This window comes from Haemorhous mexicanus, chromosome 1, assembly GCF_027477595.1.
Source record: "Haemorhous mexicanus isolate bHaeMex1 chromosome 1, bHaeMex1.pri, whole genome shotgun sequence".
Classification (NCBI taxonomy): domain Eukaryota; kingdom Metazoa; phylum Chordata; class Aves; order Passeriformes; family Fringillidae; genus Haemorhous; species Haemorhous mexicanus.
Window position 1 is genome coordinate 3,405,504 of NC_082341.1, and position 16,766 is coordinate 3,422,269.

At 39.3% G+C, this 16,766-nt stretch overlaps 1 protein-coding gene across 4 annotated transcripts in view; it reads right to left on the reverse strand.

Moving 5' to 3' along the window:
- ADCYAP1R1 (ADCYAP receptor type I) overlaps positions 1 to 16,766 on the reverse strand; it is a 158,937-nt gene that overhangs the window by 50,138 nt on the left and 92,033 nt on the right. For all 4 annotated transcript variants that reach the window (XM_059838669.1, XM_059838660.1, XM_059838651.1 and 1 more), the window contains exons 5-8: positions 16,363 to 16,470; positions 2,465 to 2,500; positions 1,823 to 1,864; positions 10 to 113 (exon numbers count right to left, since the gene is read on the reverse strand). In XM_059838669.1, the coding sequence (XP_059694652.1) occupies positions 10 to 113; positions 1,823 to 1,864; positions 2,465 to 2,500; positions 16,363 to 16,470 (290 nt within the window). The remainder of the gene's footprint in view (positions 1 to 9; positions 114 to 1,822; positions 1,865 to 2,464; positions 2,501 to 16,362; positions 16,471 to 16,766) is intronic.

The window sequence follows — 16,766 nt, forward strand, 5'->3', positions numbered from 1 at the left end:
AATTCCCACCTGGTTATCAGACTCTGTTTCGTTCTCATCGAAGCCGCAGGCATCGTAATAATGAGGGAAAGGTTCAGACCAGCCATCCTCAGTGCAATTCCTGCTGATGTCCCCTGTGCCAAGGGCAGACAGTAATGTCACATCCCAAGAAAAAACCCCAGGACATCCCTTCCCACCCCTTGATGCAAAGAAAACCCCAAAATTCTGCTGGAAGCTCTGTTTATCTGCCTATCCATAGATTTAATCCTGGAAATTTAATGAGGTCTTGAATGATCCAGTCCTACAACAGGCACCTATGCATGGCTATTGCTGCAGTTGGTCACCAGAGAGCAAAAATATTTAATCAGTGCATTCAGTGTCTCCAGGCCACCAACAATCTCATTCTTAAGAAGGTTCCTAAACCAGGGGTCAACTAAATGTCCATTTCTTTCAAAAAGGCATCTGGTGACTCCAGCTTTGATGAAGGTATCTCCACTCCACATGGCCCAAGGGGAAGTCCAGGGATTAAAACCAGGCCCTTTGTGCTATTTTTAATGGTTTATATCTGAGGCACATGCATGGGACTGGTGAGAAACACCAGACTAACATGATGTTTTTGCTCCAGGTGCTGGAAGCCAGTCAGGATGCTGTGGGATATCTCAGATAATCATGGGTTACACACCCATGGAGAGGCAGCTGGATTGCTCTCCTGTAGGCAGGTAAGACACATCCCACACGTTTATCTCCAAGCCCAGGCTCTGATCTCAGAGTGACTTTGTGGGAAGGGTCTGAAGAAAAAGGAACATGGACTGGGAATCTCTCTCCCATCCCTGTCTTCATGGCAATGTGTTCTTCTCCATCTCCAGATGCCCAGGGTGGCCTCAGGTGGTGAATTCAGAGCTTCTCGCTTTCCTCTGTCTATTAATGATTCCATTCCTGGTTTATAACCTTAGTTTTAAGCAAATATTGACCTAAATCCCATAATGTTTTTGCTAATCTAATATAAGAAGCAACTCCTAAATGGTTTCACTGATAAATTTAGGCTTTAAAACCTTACTGGGAATGAAAAGCTAGGGGCAGAAGAGGAAGAATCTCCTGACACTCAGGAGATTTTACTTACAAAGCTGAGGCAGAACAGCCCCTGTGGGGCTCTTTTGAATCACCATTATTCTTCCCAAAGCTCAATGGCTTTCCCCAAGAAATTAGGGATGGGCTACTGCTGCACTTCTTCCTCTCCAGCACAAAGGAACAGCATTAATTTACCAAATTATCACACTTTTTGGAGTTTCAGTTGCACCTTGACCAAAACTAATGGAAATTTCCAAGTTTTGGGTTTGCTCTTTGCTATTAAAGTTGTGCTGCTTTGCCTTCTTAGAGCAGTTTAGTCTCTCATAACCTTATTTTTAACCTTATTTAAGAGACTCTGCTTGCCATCCATGCAGCAGAATATATCTCTTTAATCACAGCATTCGTTTGAGAACATTGCATTACTCGGCAAATTTTGTTAAATTACTCTTGCACATTCATCCCCAGTTTTCAATGGAAAAAAAAACCCACTGAATCATGGTGCTGACTTCCTTTAACACCATTTAGTAATTACTGTTAAGCAGGTAGATATAATTTATAGCAGCACACTTCTTAGATTGCAAGGCTTAATAGAGGAGGAATAAATTTTCATAATATTGCTAGAAGTAACAGAGCAGAAAATATGTCATAACAATTAGAACTGATTAGAAAATAATACCAAAACTTCAGGGAAAAAAAAAAAAAAAGCTGAGACCTTCCTTTTTAACAGAGAGATCAATAAAATAGAGACAAAAATTTCCATGGCTCTGTTTCTTACCTAGGAGAGACTGGGCTGTGCTTTCCAGCAGGTCATAATCACCTACAAAAGTGGAAATTGGGTATGAAATTGTTTTGATTGTGTTTTCTATTAGAGCCCAAACTAGTCTCAGTGGAAAGCAGTGAATGGAGTGCAATTGATTTTATTTGTTTAGATCAGGCCCAAAGGCAATAAATACTTGGTGCTGTCTTCTCAGGAACTAAACACAGCTCTACTTGAGAGTTTAAATCACAGCTGAACCTCTAAATTAAAAATTAAAAACCCAAACAATAAACAGAGGCAAACTTTATTGTAAAAATATGGAAGTTAAATATGACTTCAATAGGAATTTACATTTATAATCCTCAGGTATTTAAATATGACCAGCTTTCAGAGAATTAATGAAAAATTATTTCCATCCATCAATGACAAAGAGCAGTAATTAATTGATTTAAATAAAATAATACAATTTTAGGTAAAATCACATTGATTTATAGAGACTTATGAGACCTTTAATTTTATTTTTTGTGCAGGTATTACAGTTAAGTACCAATGTATCATTGTTGATACACAGACAACTTTCTAATAATCTGAAATTAACATGTGCACACCATTTTGGGGAACAGAAGTACTGAGGACATGGGCAGCACAACTGGTTCTTACCTGCATGGGTTTGCCCCAAATTATCCACTTCCCAACCTGCAATAAGAATGAAAATAATTAATTCATAATGATAATAGGTGGCAGAATCATTTTGATAAAAATTTGACTCCCATAAAAGAATGGATGTAGTAAAGCCCAGAGGACAACTGCAGGTTTAAATCTTTATGTTTGTATTAGTCCTGCATATTTATGAGTGGAAAAGGGTTTTCAGAAGATGGGATATTGGTAAATATCTGGTTTCATGAAGTTTTATCAGACTCTAGGAAGAATAAGAAAAATGCATGTAAGAGCCTTTTTGTGGATTTTTTAAAAATTATTTTTAGGGGAATGTTCTGAAGTAAGAAAGACTCACACATTTCCAAAACACTGTGTGCAAACCCATGGTGCTTAATATCCTAAACCACAACTATCACAATGGGAAATGACAAAACTTTGGGCTTACATTAGAAGTCTCACTTTCTTTTGTTCTTCCAAAAAATATAAAAATTAGTTGGAATGATGCCAAACCACCCTCCCAACCCCTTGAGCTCAATGTTTAATCAGAATTGGGTTGAAATCAGCTTTTCCTGGATCCTGGGTGGGTTCTGGCTCAGCTGGGGATGCAGGAGGAGCTGCCTGGAGCCAGGGAGTGGAGCTGCTGCACCGTGCACAGAGGAGCCTCAGGGAGCTGCTGCAAATCGCTCTCAAAAAACCTCCCCAGCACTTCCCTGACCCCTAGAGCAGCTGAAATATTCACTTTGGTTCAGTTCTGCATCCTCTGGAGCCCCAACAGGGCTTCAGCTTGTTCCCCTTTTAACCCCAGTGGTCAAATGTTAATTAGGGGTTGGCAAAACCTTCACCAATTTGTGTGAGAAGGGTTTTGTTAGAAGTGAAATCCAAACAAAGACTGATTTTGATTCTATGGGAAAGGAGAAAGCATCTGAAGAAATAAAATAATAACAGGAGGCTTTTCAGCACGGCATAAAATGTGGGGGGTTTGATTTTATAATTCACATAATAATTTAAAACTCCTTGATTTCTGTGTCTCTAAAGTAAATCTGATGTGCTTTTATAGCTTTTAAGACAGGAAAAGTGGGATTTAATGAGAAAATGATGGTGAGAGTATAGAAAACTCATCTGAAGCATCAGGCAGGCTGTATTGGGACTTTGGGTGGATTAGTAAACTTCAATCCTACACAGCCAGCCCACTGGGGAGTTTGGAGGGTTGATCCTGGAAGCCACAGTGAGAACACCCACAGTCTCCATCCTTCTCTGCCCAGCTCCTGCTGCTCCCAGGATTCCACAGGAAGAATCCAGCCTGGATTTTAGGAAAAGAATCTCCCCCCAGAGGGTGGTGAGGCACTGACCCATGGAATGGTCACATTCCCAAGGCTGCCAGAGCTCCAGGAGAGACTGGGCATCTCTCCCAGGGATGCACAGGCTGGGATTCTGTGCAGGGACAGAATGATTTTGTGGGTCCCTTCCAACTCAGGATATTCTGTGACTCTAATTCCTGGGTGTCTGAAGATGTTGGGCAGATCTCTGAATTCTGAGGAGGTGTCTCCTGTGCTCTGAGCAAACATTTTCCTGCGGCCAAGGTGGTTCAGCTGCTGCACAGGGCTGACCCTGTGCTCCACATTCCTGGCAGAATATCAGGGATGGTGGGGTGGCTTCAGTGATGGTCAATATTAGAATATTAAATAATAGAATATTTATCTCTTTTGCTCTGCAGAATAGTTTGGAGATACCTTTTTTCCTCCTAAATCCACCCAACCCCAGGTTTATTAGCAGTTGTGTAGCTCAGTTTTAGGAATTCGTTGCTAAAATCAGGATGTGGTGCCAAAATCCTAATTCAGAACACAGATGTCAGGTTGTGGTGTGGGAATTTTTATCTGTGGGTGTATCAGAGGATCAAAGAGCAAACCACAACTCCTTCATCACTTCCTTAATAGTGCTTTTCACAGCATCTGCCACTCCAGCCAGCAGCTCTGCTGGAACTTGTCCCCTGAGGGAGGTCACCTAAAACAGCAGCCTGTGCCTCACACTGACCCACACAAGCAGGGTAGAAAAACTCCCCAAAACCTCTTTGACCCATAGAAGTCCATTTTTAGTTTATTATTTGTAATTTGACCTTAAAACTGTGCAGAATTCTTTCTGGAGAAGGACCAGGCCAGTATTCTGTAGATTGATGCCTGATGTTCCTGACATCCTGCTTATTACAGTGATGGCTCAGAAAAAGGCATTTCTCTTAAATTTAAATGTTTTGAATGCAGCTTTTTTTTCCCCCTACAATCTAAAAAACATGACATAAAAATTATCCTTATTTAATTCTAAACAGAGATAGCAGTCTCATTGATATTAAAATAATAAATTTTAGTTAATTTTTAATTTCATGACATCCATAATAATAGTTAAAACACATTAATGCAATTTTTCTGAAAGGAATAGGATTGTTATAAAAATATTTTGTATAGATACTGAAATTATTATTACATTTCACTCTGTTTGGACATTATGAAGGGACTCACTTTTCTAACAACGTTAATTTTCTGATTTGTAGGAGCAAGCAAGTCTTTTATTAACATATATTTCTATATCTGAGTCCTAACTAATGTACTGAAGAAAGTTCCAGTACAACATTTGTCTGTACAGGCTTTTAGGCTTGATTCATCAGCTCAATGTTCACTAATAAGTTAAGATACAGGGAAGTTAATTAGATTTACATTGAACATCATGCCCTGAGTTACAACAAAAATGTCAAAGTTCATCTATTGAGTATTAGGATAAAATGAACATATATACAATTATATTTGTGGGTGTGTGGATATATTTTTGTATTTCTATGCAATTATTTAAATAGATGTATTTTTATACATATAAAATATATCTGTATATGTACATACATAAAAATATATATATATGTTTTCATTTATATCTTATATATAAAATATATTATATAAACATATATAATATGTTTATATAATGTGTTAATAATATAAATATTAAAATTTAGCATATAAACACATATATAATATATTGTATACATTTTTATATTTATATATTATATATGCAGATAGTTTATATATAAATAAACATATATACATATAATATGTATATAAAATTATATAAATAAAGATAAATACATATACATTATATATGTGCATATATATTATAAAAAGTATATATTATGCATTATATATATCAAATATTATATATGATATTTATTTTATATAAGCATATATAAATATATATTTCTGTATGTTTATAGAAAATATATAATACATATAGACAGATATATTTATATATAAAACCATATATATGTGTATATATATATAAACAGATACTTATATATATATATATACATATATATATATACATACATACATACATATATACATATATATATATATATATAAAAAAATATAAATATATATATAAATATAAAAATAAAAAAGGATGTGAGGGAACATGCAACCACCACATGCCTTTGAATTCCTGCACACTGCAGCTGCTGCCCTGCCCTCAGACAGTACAAGTTTCTGCATCCTGCAGCAAAATATGGATATTTATTTGACAGGAATCCATGACATTGGTGCTGCTTCCTCACATGTCTGAGGATGAAATGGAGCTCAAATGGATTTTTTTTGTGCACAACATTTAACATGTTTACATAGAGCTGACCTGGCATCTAAGGGGTTGTAAGGAATCCCAGGCACACTCTCATTTTTCACAATATTACCTCAAAACATTGGGGTTTTTTGGGTTATATTTTCACCTTAGTGCCTTTAAGACTTTAGAGAGACCTCAGTAAATTTACTCTGCTGTCAGTGATGGAGTGGGCAGGACGACAGGACCCCTCACTGAGTGGGCTTTCTCACAAACCTTCTTGTTTTCCTACTCTTAGGACACAAACAATGAGAAATGGGTGTGTTTGACTTCACTGATGAAGAAGAGAAAGCCCATTGATACAATTATGCAATGGTCTAACAAAATGCATTGCTTTCTCTGAAATGAAGAATAAATAAAATATGATTTTCATCTGCATTTCCACTGGAAACACATTTTTCAGGGGTTTAATTCCAGGGTTACATTTACAAAGGACTTCAGAGGAGGGCATGTAGTGACAAGATGAGGAGGAATGGCTTTAAACTGAAAATGGGCAGGTTTAGGCTGGGTGTTAGGAGGAAATTCTTTACTCAAAGGGTGGTGAGGCCCTGGCACAGGGTGCCCAGAGCAGCTGTGCCTGCCCCTGGATCCCTGGCAGTGCCCAAGGCCAGGCTGGATGGGGCTTGGAGCAGCCTGGGACAGTGGAAGGTGTCCCTGCCCATGGCAGGGGGTGGGATGGGATGAGCTTTAAGATCTTTTCCAACCCAACCATTCTATTATTCCATGATGGCAACATCTTAAATATCACAATTTTATGGCTTATTTGAATGACACCTGTGCTTCTCACATGTAGTTAAACCCAAACTCTGAAATATGGACATGACAGCAGATACAAAACAGTGCCTTAGAACAGCACTTATTAAATCAATAATTGCTCTTATCAGTTAATCAACTCCTCAGGAAACTGCTGATTTCCTCAACTCAGGATGGTTTATCCAGTGTATTGACAGGTTGTGCTATTTGCTGTTTGACCAGACTTAAGTGTCACTCTTTGGGAAGTAAATCTACAATTAATGCTTTAATTGACGTTGTTAATTAGATGTTATTTGCAGCACTGCTCAGACATCCTACAGAAGATCTATCAGAATGCTGAGTTACCAGCTCTAAAGACCAAGTACAGAGAATACTCCTTATTTCTGTTTTCTGCAGGAAGAGGTAAGAGAGGGAGGGGAAAAAAAATCCAATGGCTCCCCATAGAGTTGGTGGCAGAGACCCAGACCTTTCCTGCCCTTTTCTTGCACATTTATCAGACTTTCCTCTTTGATTCTAATTTACTGAGACCCAGAACTCATAATTCACCCCTCACTATGCAACGACAGATGAGAAACTCGACAGCAGTTGCTCCTGATTTAAAGTGGACAGAGATGGGGAAGCTGAAGCCAAGAACCAGCCTGTGCACGATGAGCCTCAGAGCCTTTTAGATCTCCTCCTTGGTGCCAAATCTGTGCTGGCTGCTCTCCACCTGCCTGGCCTCCTGTGGCTTTGTTTATCTGAACACAACTCGCATTTAACCCTTTTGTTCCAGCGTTTGTCCCTTATTAGTGGCGGGGCAGGAGGGGATGAAAGGCTTCCAAAGCTCTTCAGTCCTCAATTGGCTCGCCCACACTTCTGCCATAGCCCTGTTGTTCTCATCTCTATATTGTGGGTTGGAGGGCTGCTCCACAAAGGTAATTCTCCAAAAGGTTTTGGATTTTGACAGCGTTAAGATCAACATGCAGAGCCTGCGCTGTTGTTCCTGCACATTGTGTCCCTACAGAAAGTGCACCCACTGGGGCAAGGTGAGGCCATGGAAAATATTTACAACCCCTTGTTATCCTGCTGTCCAGCTATGTGGATAATGAGCTGGCTGGGTAGGAGTTTAATTTCTTCATTCCTGCTTTATGTAGCGCTGATTAGAAGTTTTACACTTAATTTCTAAATACGAAATAAACCAGCGAGGTCTCATGCCCGACTCCACGGCATCCACCACACTGAGCCTCCTCTCTGCTGCCCAGCTATGTGGATAGGGAGCTGGCTGGGAATGAGTTGAATTTTTTCTTTCCTGCTTTATATAGCACTGATTAGAAGTTTTACATTTAACTTCTAAACACGAAATAAACCAGCGAGCTCTCGCGCCCGACTCCGCGGCATCCACCACGCTGAGCCTCCTCTCTGCCCTCCCCGTGGCTGCCTGCTGCTCTCCTGCTCCAGCAATCTGTTCAGCCGGCTGGCAAAGCCACAGCCAGGAGCAGCAGGCTACTTAGCAGCTTTTCTGCACTCTCTGAGCTCCCCACACGGGTTCTGGTTCCATACCCTGCCCACTGTGTCCCTAGAAGGGACATCAGCCCTCTGCCAGTCCTGTGCCTGCACACACACGGCCCCATACACACATTATCCAACCATCCCAGCTCCTTTGCTGTGGCTCTTTGTGTTTTCCACAAAAAAGTGGAAGTATCCTGGGAGTATCCAAGGCCAGGCTGGACAATCCTTGCAGCAACCTGGTGATGCCTCAGATTTCAGCTTTTGTATTTTTCAGATTCTGTGCTGCTTTAGTGTGTGGGTCTGAGCTTCACATCAGGGCATGGTGAGCTCTGTGCACAGAGCAGGGAGACAAAACAATTCCTGCTCCAGCTGGGCACCAAGGACAAATGATCCAAATCTCAGCCCAGGAGCACAAACCCCGTGGGCTGGAGAGAGAAAAACAAGCAGGGTGGGAGTGCCTGGGCTAAAGCTGGGCTGGGACAATGAACTGCAAGGTGCAGATGGAGCAGAGCTGATCCCAGGGAGAGACCCCGGGAGCGCTCGTGCATTTTGGGGCCATTTTGGGTCATCTTGGGTGCAGCCCTGGCTGGGCTCTGGGGCTGCCCAAGGTGGAGCCATTGAGGGCTTTTAATAAATCCCTGCTTTATTCTTTAGCTCTGTCCAGTCTCTGCTCTAGGGCAGCCTGCACAAGGCATCACTGGGATAGTGGAAGGTGTCCCTGCCCATGGCAGGGGGTAAGAACTGGATGATCTTTAAGGTCATTTGCAACAGAAATCATTCTGTGATTCCATACTTGATTGATTAATCCAGGGTTACCTGTTTGGGCTTTACAATTTCATGAGCAGGATCTGTAGGAAGCAGCAGGCAGGCAAGGGCACAGAGTACACGTCCCTGTAAGCTCACACACCTTTCCCTGTGTTAAATGCTTCCCACAACAATTTCCAGGTGTTTGGGTCTCTCCAGCCTCATGCTCCATAGCCAATACTTTGAACTACAGATTAAAAGTCATTTATCTAAGAGCAGGAGGTGACAGGACATGGGATAATGATGTCAAACTGACAGAAGGCAGGGTTAAATGGGATAGTAGGAAGAAATTACCTCCTGTGAGGGTGGGCAGGCCCTGGCACAGGCTGCCCAGAGAAGCTGTGGCTGTCCCTGGATCCCTGGAAGTGTCCAAGGCCCAGTTGGACAGGGCTTGGAGCAGCCTGGGACAGTGGAAGGTGTCCCTGCCATGGCAGAGGGTGCAACTGAGGAGACTTGTAAGGTCCCTTCCTACCCAAAGTATTCTGGGATTCTGTTATTCCATCATTTACTGCAGATCTCCATTTGCCTTGACAAAGGGATTTATGAACAGAATGCTCACAAAGAGAGAGCATTTTCATTGTTCATTTTCTTTAGTAAACAAGAGAACTGGAGCAGAGGATAATCAAGGGTAAGATTAGGAAGGCTTTTTCATATTTGTGTGTTTGAATAAGACCTGGTGCCTAAGAACATCTGAGTAACTGATCCTGTGGGGCAAACTCATTCCATCCAGTTTATCTACTGAAGAAAAGTTCACCTGGGTTTTAAGTCTCCTCCCATAAGGGGCAGAGAGACTGGAATTTTCAATTGGGTTTAGTATTTGTCCTACCATGAGAAGAAAAAGCTTCTGCAAAGTCTTTGTTACCCAGAGGTTTGTGCAAGACTTTGCAGTAAAGGCAGGGACAGACTGATACATAATTAATTTCTTCCTCTATCTCAGTTTACCTTCAGGGTACAGGGAAAAGATCCATAAATCATGGGAGAATTCCAATGAGGTCCCACATGGAGAACAGAAAGGCCAGAGCACACAGGGCTGGCTAAGGCAGGATTATGCACAGATATGATCAATAACATTTAAGGGAAATCATGGCTTTATTCTTTTCTTCCTCTTTCCTGTTAAAGGATGTGAAACTAGAAGTGGACTGAGGTCACCATAGCAACTAAGCATCATCTAAACATTATGTGAGTCCTTCTTTGGAGTCTGGCTGTCACGGGAGCATCCATCAGAGTGCAGGATCAATGCAATTACTATTGAAGGGTCTCCTAGCTCTGAGGAGGGCAGGGATCATATCTGAGAGAAAAACAAAACTTTTTTCAAACAAGAACCATGAAAAAATTTGAAACATTGCCCAAAAGAGATTGTCAGTTGTGAAATAACTCCTAGAGAAGAAAGCAAATTAAAGGCCTTGCTCAAAGGTAAGCATGACTGTGTGCCCACCACACCTAAAACCCTGCAATCACCTGGAACCCTTTTCCCAATCTTTTGGGTCAAGAGGAGAAAGATGGACAGAGCAAAGATTATTAGGAAAGGCTGAAGGATCTGCTCATGTTGCCCCTACAGTGATTCTTCAATCTATTACCTTTCAGTCCAAGTGTTCTCCAAACCACTCAGCAGCTCTCACTCAGCCTGTTCCACCCTTGATTCTTCCCAAAGATGCAGGATTTTTTTTTGTTTTTTAACCACCAAGGCAAATTAGCTCTCAGATCAGTGACAAAGTTCTTGAGCTGTGTTGCAGCTTTCCCCTGACCACTGCAGGATGTCTCCCTGCAGAGGACCAAGGGCTTGATCTTCAGCTGAAAAGCTCTTGCTCGTGCTGCACGTTTGAGTATCAGAGGCACAGAGCCTCCTGTCCCCATAATTTGGTGGGAAAGGCCATAAAATGTCTTTTTTTCTGCTAGAAAGCATCTGAGAGGCTCAGCTACTTGAATAGAATTGTAGATCCAGTTACTATTCTTTGATGACAGCATTTTCCTCCCATTTTCTCTGCATTGCAGAGGGACTTCATGATGCTGTGACCATGGAGCCTTAATTGCAGCTTGTCCTCCTCTCTTTGAAAAGCTGGAGTAATCTCAGGGCTTTACTGCCTGTGCAAAGCCCATGGATGAAAACCAGCAGGAAATGACTTGTGATCTACCAAGTGCCATTTTATATGTTTTTTCTTTTTTTTTTTTAATTTTTTAAAATGGTTTATAAATAAAATTGATACCTTTGCACTGAACTTGATGATGACTGCTATGTGTGATCTTATATAAAATTAAGGATGAAACAAAGGTTTTAGAGTCCTGGTTTCTCAAATAAATAAATAAATAAATAAATAAATAAATAAATAAATAAATAAATGCTCCAATGGCTGATTATTATTCCCATGCTGAGAATGCTGGGATGGATCATACATGTTTTCCAGAGAAAACTTGGTTACAGGGCTTTCCTTCCCTCACTTTCCAAGCAGGATGCTGAAACACTTATCCAGGCAAAACATCCTTGAAGAGAAATCTGGACCTTTGCATTGATCTTTTGCCTTTTTGACAGGCTAATGCAATTTCCAATTTCCCTCTGCTGCAATGCTGACCTTAATTTCAGCAGTAGCAACAAAACCCTGCATCTTTTACCTCAATAGAAAATAAGCACACAATCTTCCAGGGATATTCAGGTATTTAGGAGGCCCCTGATCTTTACCAATACCTTTTTCTTCCTGTCTAAACAAAAAACTATTAATACACAACCCAAACTAATAGAAACTGTGACTTGCAAGTATTCCCAACAGCTTTCACTTTGGGAAGTCAATGACTTTTATTGTCTTTTCTCCCAGTTTGGGGGTTTTGTACCCTTCTCCCTTGTCAGCTTTTGAAAGCTTTACCAGGACTGTCTCCCCAGAAAGGACACAAAAGGATTTGGAGATAGAGCACCACTTCTCATTAACTCTTCTCTTGTCAGCCTGTTCTAATTGATTAGGGATAAATCTAAACTCAGGCACAGACTGCTTCCCAAATCCAATTAACCCCGTGTTCATTAATCCCACTGTCCACCCTTGGCATCTCTAGTGCAGCACTTACGAGGTTTGGGTTTCTTACACAATCAATTAATCAATTAATTAGTACAACAAAGCACTTGAGTGTTTCCCTGTGTTTTAAATGGGATCAGGGACAGACTATTTCCAATTTCTTGGCATAACAGAGCTCATTGCCTGAGCACTGATTGTGTTCAACCAAGAGAAGCAACAAACCAGAGTTTGGTTCTGAAATGTGAGCACAGGATGTAATTCCCTCTTAAACTCTCTAATACCTGATTACATTCTTTATTCTGCTGGATTTTAATTAGGAGCTCCTAATCCTGGTGTCAGCATAGGATAGGTTTTATGCCTTTGGTAAAAATTAGGAGAATTTTCTCTGTTGTACTTTTGAACCATGTTTTGTGGTAAATGTAGCAGGGAGCATCCTAAACTGAGCACCAGACAAACTACCTGAACTGCTGGAAGATTCAGTAAGAGCTGCTCATATTTATTATTTGGATTTGTGAATGAAAGCATTTCCCAAATGTGGAGCATATGGCAGAGCTCAGAATCTGTCAGTTATCCTTTGTATTATTTCTTACTGCAAATCAAAGGACTGAAAATATGTTCATTTCTGATCTGGTTCTTGAGTTTCATTTGGGTGTGTTTATACATTCCAGAATATTTCAGCTGTACAGTGCCAAGCAGAAAAAGCCACAGATTTTGCTTCTGTAAATTTCCATTGCCAGGCACTATCACCTCTGTCTGGAAAAAAAAAAAAAAAAAAAGCAAAGAAGAGAAATTTCTCCAGCTGGGAGTGCAGATCACTGTGTTAGGGCCATCTCCAGGTCTTGCTGTGTCCTACTGAAAGGTAACATCACAGCTTGGCAGGGTTTTCTTCTTTTTACCTCTTCAAATATGTCTTAGAATGCTTTAAACACGTCCTGTTGTGGAGTGGGTGTTTCTGGAGCCAGTGCTGGGAAGGCACTGGAGAAACAGTGACACACAACAGAGAGGTCATGGAAGTGACAGCTCCTGCTGGAAATAATGATTGGTGGATATCAATCACAGAAATCCATGTGGAAAAGGGAAAAAAACCAATTTTTGGGGACTATCTAGAAGGAAAGGCACTGTAATCCCTAATTTACAAGATGATAAAAGACTCAGGAACGAATAAACTTTTTTCCATTGGAGGAAAGGAATCTCCAGTGGAGAGATTTTGAGAATGATGTTTTTGTTCACAGTCTCCATCTGAAAAGAATGAAAAATTCTTTCTGATTCTGGAGGATTGGAGAGGTGAAATGAAATTTTTAGAAGGGAGGGTTGCCAAGCACACAGAATTTCACTGTGAACTTTCTGCATGATGTTGACAGCAGCTCAAAAATTACTCTTTGGTTTAATTGCAGTGAAGGTTAAAGCAGAGCTGATTAAAACCAGCAACAGCTGGTATTTTTAGCTAAATACACAGCTAATTTTTCCAAAAAGCATCTCTCCAGATGACAGCTTAGTTAGTTAATTTTTCTTTTGTGGTCTCTTTTTTTTTTTTTTTTTTTCCCATTTTACTCCATCAGACATCCAAGTCAAGGCAGTCAGATTCCTGTCTGAAATTCACAAAACAAGCAGTGACTTTGCTCACCTCCAGATAAGCATTTGAGAGGGGTCAGAGAAAGCATCTTCTATCAGAGCCCATGGATTTCTATTCACTGAACCAGAAATCCATGTGATCACTTCATAAATTCACATCTAAATTTAAAAATCCAAAGCCAAGTGAGGTATTTCCCACCCACTCTTTAAGATCAGGACACCCCATGATTGCCCTGGGATTATGTTCTACCTCCAGGTGCTTCAGAATATAAACTTTTTTAAAGTATAATTTAAAGTTATTGCTGCATTTGTAAAAGTTATCTATGGCCATATAAAAATGTTGCTGTACTAGGAATAATTTTGCTATTAATAAATATTAGTGTCCATCCCCAGCCTAGCTCCATATTCTAGAAACAGAGCAGCAGCCAGAGGACACTATAACAATCCCTAAAATGTGATTATCCTTGTCCTAGAAAGATTATAGTTCTGTAATAACCCATTGTTTAGAGAACCATCATGAAATGTGACTTTTTCATTAAACCTTCATTGAAAAATACACTTGGCTAATTAAAATTAGCAGCAATAATGGCAAAACTGATGCTGATTTACCCAGGAGAGTGAATGGGATGCTGATAATTGGGATGTTGATATTCCACCTTGGGGTCAGCAGTGCAATCCCAGCCACATCTGCTGAGATTTCCAGCTACTCCAGGTTAAATGTTTATTTGTTTATCTAATGAAGGATGAATCTTGGGTGTGTTCCTGGTGAACAGATGTCCAAAATCCCCTCAAACCCAGCCCTACACGAGGTAACAGCTACCACTTCTATTGGGGATCCCATGAGGAGATAAAGAATGGGACATGTCTCCACTGGATGGAATATTCCTCCCTTAGGGCCATACTGTCACCCCACCACAGGCCAAATGAGAAGTACAGTGTGGGAGGAGATCTGTAAATCCTGGGAAAAATATTTAAAAATATTATTAAAGCCCTTAAATTTACACAGATAAAATAAATAGAGCAATAAATAGATAAATAGAGCTTATATATATATGTATATATATATAAACTTATGTTGTAAGCCCATATAACAGATATAAAATATACAATATAACATAAAATAATAGAATATAATATATATTATATACAATATATAATATGTCATGTATAATATACAATATACAATATATAATATATAATATGTCATATATAACATATAATACATAATATGTCATATATAATATATAATATATAATTTATTATATATTATTATATATTACATATTATATATTAATATATAACATGTTATATATAATATATAATATATTAGGTATTATATATTTAACATTATATATTAAATATTAGATATTACATATTAGATATTAGAGATTAGAGATTAGATATTACATATTACATATTATATATTATTTATTTATTTATTTGCTCATCTAACGGCTCTATCCTTTTTATTGAAAGAAACTATATTTTAATACAACCATTTTGTGTTATATTTCTTTAAACAATTTTATGTAAATAAATAAAATCTTTTTTTAAATAAATAGAAACCATGAATGTAATCAATACAAAAAAATTCCTGCTTTTATTTAAATAGATTTTTTTTGTTGTTTAAGTAAGTATAAAGTAATAAAATGACAATCTAATTTTTTTAATTTAAGGTATTTAATTCAAATACATAAAAAAATTTTTATGTAATTTTTTTTTCCATTAGCAGGTAACTATTTACCTAAGAGCTGGAACAGGTCAAATTGAGTTAATCGTATTTCTAAAGGGGGTCATGGGTTAGATGACATTGGTGATGCCTGTCCCTGCACATGCTGGAATGGATGTGCCAAAAGTGAGGATTTCAGAATTCCTGGAGCTGTGCATGAAACACTGGCTCCTAAAAATGGTGCTCTGTGTCTGTGGCAGTGCAAAGAAAAGCAGATTTTAGACTCAAGGCTGTAAATGAATAATTAATTGGTAAAATAAACCTGGGGAAAAAGGATCCATGGTGATGAACTTGTTCCTCAAAGGACAGTGCTAATTAAGGGATCTGGAGCAAATGGACCAATCTGTGTTAATTACCAGCACAGGGACAGAAGGATGTTTATGTCTATGTTTATGTTTATGCTTAATGAGACATAAAAAAAATCATCACACACAAAAAAGTGTTGGAACTTCTGCCTCTCTCCAGAAATCTGTAATTCCCCCCTAAACCCCAGCATGGAGCTCCTCACTGCTCATCTCAAGCCTGTTCTCCAGCAGCACAAGCAGAACCTGCTCTACATTTTAATTATTTCCTAAAATTGATTCCAACTGTGTTCCCCAAGACCCAAGCAAAGATTTGGGTCCCCACTGAATTCAGTGAGACCCAAGGGCAGAATATTCCCTTTAGCAGCTCAGGTTTGTGATATTTTCATGTTGTGTAGTCTGTGAAGGCTTTTCTTCACACCTTCCCTCCCACCCCGTGCACACTCACGTATCTACACACAAATATCCTGCTTTTCTGGGATTTATTTATAACCAGAGCCCAGTTTGAGAGGTTTTGATGTCTGAGGATCTAAGAGAGGTTTTACACCCGTGCTGGCCACGAGGCTTTACCAGATAGAGGTGAAGAAGAAAGAGAAAATACTTTACCATCTTCAGAGATGATAAATCTGAAGAGTGCAGGACACTTGACAAAGACAATTTCTCCCACACTTGCAGGTTTCCAGCATGTGATATTGTCCCACATTCCTGGACAACCTGGGGAAGAGAAGGAGGGAAAAATTGAAATATGTTAGTGGTGGAAATCCATCCCTTTGCTCACACTGCTGCTGAGCTTTGTGGTTGCTTCTTCCTTCTATAAATAAAAATATTCTTGTTTAGAATAATAAACAGTGTCAATTTCCCTGGTAAAAAATATTTTTCATTGATAGGAATAGCATAAAATCCTTGGTGGCATCACACAGTAATGGCCAGACTTTTTTCTCCCAGAAGATGCCATTCCTTAGTCCCAATTAAATCATTCCAAAATGCCAGAAACAAATTTCCCTTGAGTA